Here is an 8,423-nt window from a genome sequence, read left to right as displayed (position 1 = left end):
CGTATGGTTTTAAAAATAAACATTCATAGGATTTAAAGAATTATACCTTTAGTGATTTAATTCACCCGGCTCCAACTATTCCGGTATTGACGGATATAGCTCTTGTTGAATTCCCTACGAACTTTCTTCGATCTACGAATCAGGTCCACGACTGGAATATATGTCCCTCTTCTAACTTGCACTAGAAAGTGTAGAAAATTTTTACGTAGAGATTAAGAGAACAAAAATTGGTTCAAAACTTTTTGAGAGCACAAAAACAAAATGGCCGATTGAAGATTTTGGAGACATTTTCTTTTTTTCTTTCTGCCCAAGTTTCGATCATCTTAAATTAATTAAAGTAACAAGTATATAGTTAATTATTTTAACTAATAATTGTTTCCTTAATTAACCATATTAAATAAGTAATTAGATTTCAATAAATCTTTTCCCATTCTTTTAATTCTCGAATGAAATATCCTTGTCCAATAAGAATAATAAAATCCTTATCATTTTTCTAATCCATCCTTAACTTAATTAATAATATTAATTGAGTTAATTATAGATTCTATTTCATTCCATATCCAAGACCAATCTCGACTTTATGCATATATCTTTTCAAGAATATCATGCATTAATTTATTTTGCTTTGTGTGCTAGTTTTAAATCATGGTATCATGAATATTTACATATTACATAAATCAATACCATATTTTATAAAAACTTAATGAGTTATATTTTAACTCAATTAAAATATAATCAATTATTAAAGCCCATTTGAACTTTAATAAATTTGCAAGATGAGATTATACTCTTACAAGCCCATGATCCATGCTTCCATTACATTAATCTCATCATAATCTCGATAGACGATCCAATATAATCGATGTGACAATTTCAACTTGTTTGTTATTATGATGCACACTTTAATTTCGAGATCATCAATATCTAAATAAGGCATGTGTACTCCTTTGACTGTCTTAACAGTCATGCTCTCAAAATTTCTATAAGCTTTTATAAACTTTATTTATAAGCTTATCGATTGATCATATCAAACTTATTGTCTCAACGAGAACAAGTAAATCAGTGCTTGTGTGACCCTCAATGGTTCAGGGATACAGCTAGCCTTGGGTTCACAACTCTTTGTGATACAGGACATAATCCTTTATTCGAGCTTACCCTAATTTGCCCCATTCCATGCACCAATATTTGATCATGAGAATATCATAAACTATTTTCTGATTAAACCCATCGAATCATGGTAAGAGCGTCTAGTAGCATCGCCTCATGATTCCCTAAGTATCACTGATGGTGCCTGCAAGAACCAATCGATTATGATTAACGTACAGTACGGTCCCTTCATCTCATATATCCCGATCGAATCTGCAATCATTGGTTCATCGAGGGTTGCATAATAATTCGATAACTATGTGATAAATATAAATAGTGGCATCGCATGTACCATTGGAGAACTTCTTCTCCAATGTACATCTCATACTCTGGCCAGAGATTCCACGTACTGTTATTTCATCAGATCACATAGGATATCCACACCCGTAGGTGAGCGGTGAATTCCCGACTACAATGCACTGGCTACTATATGTGTCCTAATTGTACCTCGTCAACTGATCACTCTCATGGAGCCGGTAAACGAGTCAAGCACAGCTCTAGCATATAGAGCCTCAGTGTTGTCCCGGGTCATAAGGACTAATGGTGTACCATCATAACCACCGATTTATCATCTTGATGAATGATAGCCACTTGGAAAGTTCGAGGGAGGGTTGTTCGGTATAATCATCATATGACTACCCATCTGCAAGTTTGGACATCTCTTTGTCTTTACCAAGAAACGCGGTACACAACATCACATATGCTAGTCTCGAGCTCAAGCGATCTTTATCCATGTTTTAGGCGGCTGTATCGACTAGGAACGAATTTAGATTATACAGTGTTTACAAATGAGTTTCAACATCAAATTACGATTCATTTGTATTAAAGTATAATCAAGAACTTTATATATGCTGATTGCATGGGTATAAAAATAAAGTAAAATAAGACCATAAAAAGTTAAATTATATTAAAATAAAAATTATTTATTACACTGAGTCAATTAATTCCCTAGCCAATCTTTGGCTTGCAGGACATCTACTCTAACAACAATATATATGGATATGTTAGGAGAAAAAATAGAAAATTATTGCTAAACATATTTGGAAATTGAAAAAAGAAAAATCAGCTGTGATTTTCAAGAGCTAATGAAAATTGAAAAAGCCTGAGAGAATGATGAGATTTACTCAATTTTATCGTGCTATGTATTTTTACGTTGATGGGTGGAAAGCACTGTAGACCAGCACTCGAACAGACATGAATCCGCTGCCAAATCCCATGTTGAAAAGAACCATCGCCGGCTGATTTCTTGACACGAGTACTTCAAGCAGTGGAAGTGATTGATATTTTCATCATTTTCTTCTCCAATGATCAGTGTCCATATAGCATAAATTTTGTGGAAATCTGTGTGGTGGATATGAACGTCGAACATTTACCGTTTCTTCATTGAAGGAATATCCCTTGATTCTTTTTTGTATCATTTGTGCTCCAATTTTGGGGAAAAAAAGATTTCGTTACATGCGTAAAAGATTCAATGGTAATATTCTTGACTCCTACAGTGTACTAGAAGGTTGAGCACATATTTGAAACCAAGTCTTGATTTTTGGCCTTCGATCAAATGGGATTGTTGATTGTGGAATCATAGAGTATCCACATTGTTGGAGACCCGGATATTAATGAAAATGGAGGGGTTGAGGTGGCCTTAGATTGAAGTGTAATTGTTTTGGTGTAATTTTTTAAGTATCAGTGCCTTGGAAATGTCTGATAATGCAGAGGAGCTGAGGTCTCCGGCCTTGACTCCTGCATGGTCTATTGGTTTCGTGTTGATTGCATTTATTTCCACTTCACTGATGGTGGAGCGCTCGATACACCTCTTGTGTAATGTGAGTTACATTCTGAGTTCTCGTCTTTTGAATGTAGATTCTGTAAATTATAGTTGGATAAACAAAAATACGTCTTGTTTGGTAGCAAGACTTCGTTTTGCTTCAAGTAACGCTTATTAGGATGACAAGCTATGTTGCATCTCACATATTATGATTATTGAAGAATGGAAGTGCTTTCTATAGTTTGGGAACGTTCACTTTCTGTTTAGCGTATACTTTTGGCTGTCTCAGACAAAATTTATGAGTTCCCATCGCTTCCAGCGAAGTTTGAATCTTAAATGGACTGCCCTGTCTAATTTTCTTCCTTTTGATGTAAGATAATAAATCATTTGACATAAGGTTCCTTAATTTTTTGTATTCTGAAATCATCAATTTAGTATCAAATGATTTTACCTTGGTATGCACTGCGATTCCCATTTGCTGCTGCAGACTCAATTTATGGTCGAAGTTAAAATTTTCTAATTGTATACTTTGTTTCTATCAAGTGTCAAGATTAAGTATTCATTTTGGGCTGTCAATATATAGTGCGGCAAGATTGATTGGAAGAATGTCTCATCTTCAACTGTAAATTTGTTCTCATAAACAAATTCTGTCATAAAAAATCTTTCAGTGGTTGAAGAAGACTGATAGAAAACCTTTGCTTGCAGCAGTGGAGAAAATGAAGGAAGGTAGTGGACGTATTTTGTGCAATTTCTAATTGATTATAGGATGCAACATTTGTATGTTTTCAGTTCTCCTTTGACATTGAGCTTCATTTGAAACTTGTGTACAGAATTGATGCTGCTCGGCTTCATATCTCTTCTTCTTACTGTGACCTCGAGCTTCATATCTAATATATGTATCCCAACAAAAAGTTATGATAATGTATTTATCCCGTGCACCAAATTTGAAGCCAATAAAGAAAGGGAAAATAATAATATGCAGGAGCGTAAATTACTGATGGCCTTCATTTATCCTCGCTTAGATAGAAGGTTGATGAATCGCCTAAACCAGAATGCCTGTGGAGAGGTAATCAGGTCTCTATCGAACGTCATGAGAATACCATGTATGTTTTCTTTTGTCTATTTTGCTATAGTTTGTGATGACATGACATTTTAATGTACACCATTTGCATATATGCACAGTTGCTTTGAATGGCTGAATGCCATATCTGGCACCTTCTTTTTATAACTTTTTTTTTTTGTAATTTTTGGTGTTTTCATGCAGAATTATGAACCATTTGTGTCTTACGAAGGCCTTGAGGAACTACATCGATTTATCTTTGTTATGGCAGTTACTCATATATCATACAGTTGCTTAACAATGCTGCTGGCAGTTGTAAAGGTTGTAAATTCGTGTCTCCTTGTGCCAACAGAAATATTGTGCTTGACGATGATTGTTTAAAACCTAGTTTTTGCAACGATCTATTTTCTGGTGCTGGTATGTGAATATTCACCACATGTGCAGTTTTGATGAAAAAATGTTTCACAGACATGGTAAAGGGAAAAATATATTCTGATGTGAAATGTAGAAATAAATTCCTGTATGTAATGCTACTGAGTCATGGTACAATTTTATCTTTTGTTGACTCTATAGTGATTATGATAATACATGTACATAAGAAATGTCAATACTTAAGATAAGGAGTGTTTAGATTAATCCATATTTCATGATTCCATGCTAATTTCTTTTCTAAGCTATGCAACTCCTTTATGTACTGTTAGTATAAATAAGGGAAACCTGTGTTATGTGATGAAACATAACATTTAGTTGGATAATATTGTCCAGTGAGAGGAGATCTTACTGTTCTTTTCTTGCTTTTGTGTTTCGCTGTGCATTCTCATTCTGCCACACACTATCTCCGGCAGATTCACAGTTGGAGAATATGGGAGGATGAGATATGCGTGGACAGGGATAATTCATTAAGAGGTAATTCCACAAGAGTGTTTTACTGTGAAATTTTTACTATGCAGTTTGGTTTAATAGCTTGTAATAACACTAATTTCTTTGAGTGGTCCACTTTAGTTGATACACTTTTACCATCATAGTAGATAACAGAAGTTAAATCAAGACAATTTGAAATGTTCCTCCTAAAACCACCAGCAGTGTTGATATGAAGTGTTATCACTAACATTGTCGTCATGCTCCACTTATTAGTAAAATCCTAAAATTTCAATGAAGTTAGGAATAATTGATGGCAAATTTGTTTCTGTTGCAGCAATCTCCATAGAATTGACAATGCAAAGGCAATCAACATTTGTTAGAGTCCATCCATCAAATACTATGGATCAAAACAGCTTCCTTGTTTGGGTGGTGAGGTCACTTCTTTCCTTTGCAATTTTCAGTTGTGTCTTGATATTCTAAACGTAATATATACCGATCTAGTATTCCAATATACTAAATAGTATATGTTTAGCATCAATGCTTGATAAGAAGGAAAACATGACATAATTTTGATTCAGATTACTGTGCCTTGAACTTCCAGACTTGTTTCTTCCGACAATTTGGGCGTTCTGTGGTTCGTGCTGATTACCTTGCACTGCGTCAAGGATTCATTATGGTGGGTAAGCAGGAGCGCACATGTTAATCATGCCCCTTCTTGATACACATTTCTCACTTGGAAATAACCATTGTTTTCATTATTCCCTTCATGAAAATTAAGTGTTGCTACCAAGTACTCTTTCATATGTTTAGCTGCAGTTTTTAAATGGATCTCTTTGCTGTAGCATCTTTTGGTGTACCACTGTCTGTATTCTCGTTTAGACATGCTAAAAGCATCTGTCTCTTGTTATTTTTCTTTGTTAAGAAATCGTTTTTATGTCTTATGTTTCTTATTTATGGCAGAACCACAACCTTAACACAAAATATGATTTTCACAGCTATATGATTCGTTCCATGGAAGAGGAATTTCAATCTATAGTTGGTGTTAGGTAAGGAGAAAATATCATAGAATGCTTAATTTCAATTGAAGTGTTTTATATTATTCTTGTTTTTTTTAACAAATTGGGAGGTTCATAAAAGACTAATAACAGATTAAGGAAGATATTCCATCCCTTTTATCCTTCATTTTAGTTTAGTGATGGATACCAAGATATCGTGGTTGGCATGAAGCACATCACCTTTTTTTAAACTCATTAATTCAACCGTCTTCCAAAATGCGCGCTTAGAGTTGATCTCTCTTTATCCATGTAGGTCATTACTTCAAACCAGTTCTCTTGATCTCTATAATTTTCTTGCATTGACATTTTCATGAAGAAGCTTAAATGACCTTCCTTTCTTCTTGAATTTATACAGTGCTCCTCTGTGGGGATTTGTCGTAGCTTTTATGCTGTTCAATTTTAACGGTATGGCAGTTGAAGCTTCCTTTCTTTTGACTAATAACTCACTATAGCTAGAAAGAATGATTGTGCTTGTTTGGTCTGAGATTCCCTTGCTTTTGGAGGCATTTTCTTATAATTTCAATGTTATACGTCCCTTCTATCAATTACCTGTACTTCTGAATATATTTTCCACATATTGCTTGTTGTAGTCAAGCATATTATTTGATGTGTCTAAAAATAATAATTTGTAGTTGACCGACTATGTAAATTTCAGGATCGGAATTCTATTTTTGGGTTGCACTTATTCCAGTAACTGTAAGTTTTTTTACTGGAAACGTGCAAGGTCTTTAATCTTTTTCTGCATTTCTTTGTTTGCCCTCCTTTGATCTACCTCAGGTTCGCATATGCCAAAGGATTTTTGGGTTTCTTTTGTTTCATTTTGCATGTAAAAACAAGATAACAATGTCCTTGAAAAGATTATTTCCTTCCATATTTATATGCAGCTTGTCCTATTCGTGGGTGCGAAATTGCAACATGTCATGGCAACCTTGGCATCGGAGAGTGCTGGAATAAGTGGGAGTTTCTCAGGATCTAAGTTTAAGCTTCGAGATGAACTCTTTTGGTTAAATAATCCTAAATTTCTGCTATCCTTGATCCATTTTACCCTTTTCCAGGTCTGCCAGTTCATATTTTGAATGTTTAGTATCTTTGCAATGCTCAATGCATTTGATGTCTGACACTAATTTTTCCATCTTTATTTCTAGAACTCATTTGAGCTGGCTTCCTTCTTTTGGTTCTGGGTACACCCACTCCACACCCTCCTCTCTTGCATTCATTTGTTTCTAGTATGCCCTCAATTGAATTAAACTGGCCCTTTACGTGCTATACATGTGTACTTTTAGTCCAAATCAAACAAAACCTACACTCCGAACATTTTGAATTCGGAGAGTGTATGTGCCTTTGATTGCAGTGGCACTTTGGCTATAATTCGTGCTTCCTAAAGAACCATTCGATAGTTTATCTACGACTGAGTATGGGGTATGCATAAACTCAAACTAACTTTATGGTCAGGCACCTTTCGTCTATGACCTTGTAAAAATAGATCTTACCCGACTTTGCCTGTACTTTTCCTTAGGTTTGCAGGCCAAGTTTTATGCAGCTACAGCACCTTACCTCTCTATGCATTGGTTACCCAGGTACGGTATACGTACAACATACCGACTAGGGTGTAATAGAATTGAACTGGCTTGCGTACTTTTTAAATCGGCTCAAATATTATTTGACTCGTATTTGAAGTTATCGAACTGGAACCAATACTTTAAAACATATTTTTAGATTAGGAGCAGCTTATTAACTTTAATATATTGATGACTGTTTTGTTGATATTTTCTGATTTTTAAGGATTCTTGAATGTAGATGGGAACAAACTATAAGGCAGCACTTCTTCCACATAGCGTAAGAGAGACGATGCATGGATGGGGAAAGGAAGCTAGGAGAAGGAGAAAACATGCTCTCTTTGCCGATGATTCAACAGTACGAACGGACAGAAGATCGGTTCTATCAATCGACGAAGATGATGAATGCTCATCATATAGTCCTAGATTCACCTCTAACAGAAATGTTGAAATTGAGTTGCAACCACCTACTGTTGTTATTGCAGATCATTCTTCGGTTTCTAAGGAGACTAATAGCCGACTCGGCATGCCTCTTCTTCGACCCTCTCCGGTATCTTCCCCACTGGCTCCAAGAATTCTGCCATAAATGGAGCAAAGGTCCATTTAGGATATGAGGTTACCAATAATGAAAAACAAGCTTTTTGTGTGGTTTTCTGACGTGGTGTTATTTTAGAAGGGTGTTGCGATAATTTTTCGAATATATTTTATTACATCAAATAATTATATTACTGAAGAATAACGTAAAAAAAAAAAAAAACAAATGCTTAAACATTAATCTTCGATTTTCCATTAGTGTAAGGTTTTATTTGTTGATTGTGATATATGTAATATTTATCAACATGATAAGTTAAATCAGCAAAAACATTTTATAAATTGGTTTTTAAAAAAAAAAAAAATTTGATAATTTAATTAGTCAAAATTTGATTTTATCTGATAAGTTGGTTTATTTTGTTTTATTAGAGAATTGACTAATTTCATAAACA

At 34.6% G+C, this 8,423-nt stretch overlaps 1 protein-coding gene across 4 annotated transcripts; it reads left to right on the top strand.

Moving 5' to 3' along the window:
- Window positions 1–2,191: 2,191 nt before the first annotated feature.
- On the top strand, window positions 2,192–8,215 carry LOC142555022 (MLO-like protein 11). Of its 4 annotated transcripts, none has more exons than XM_075665657.1 (15): window positions 2,192–2,966; window positions 3,577–3,634; window positions 3,739–3,974; window positions 4,173–4,289; window positions 4,814–4,874; window positions 5,164–5,258; window positions 5,431–5,505; window positions 5,790–5,875; window positions 6,240–6,289; window positions 6,540–6,580; window positions 6,769–6,939; window positions 7,030–7,065; window positions 7,236–7,303; window positions 7,401–7,461; window positions 7,682–8,215. In XM_075665657.1, exons 1-15 carry the CDS (start codon window positions 2,841–2,843, stop codon window positions 8,024–8,026), a joined length of 1,626 nt encoding a protein of 541 aa, XP_075521772.1. In that variant the 5' UTR covers window positions 2,192–2,840; the 3' UTR covers window positions 8,027–8,215. The 4 variants fall into 4 exon arrangements, with proteins under 4 accessions (XP_075521772.1, XP_075521770.1, XP_075521771.1 ...); XM_075665655.1 differs by having other exon boundaries at window positions 7,030–7,110; XM_075665656.1 differs by having other exon boundaries at window positions 5,164–5,263; window positions 5,825–5,875; window positions 7,030–7,110.
- Window positions 8,216–8,423: the final 208 nt, after the last annotated feature.

This window comes from Primulina tabacum, chromosome 9, assembly GCF_025594145.1.
Source record: "Primulina tabacum isolate GXHZ01 chromosome 9, ASM2559414v2, whole genome shotgun sequence".
In the NCBI taxonomy this organism is placed as follows: Eukaryota; Viridiplantae; Streptophyta; class Magnoliopsida; order Lamiales; family Gesneriaceae; genus Primulina; species Primulina tabacum.
This window is presented reverse-complemented; position numbering and strand designations above follow the sequence as displayed.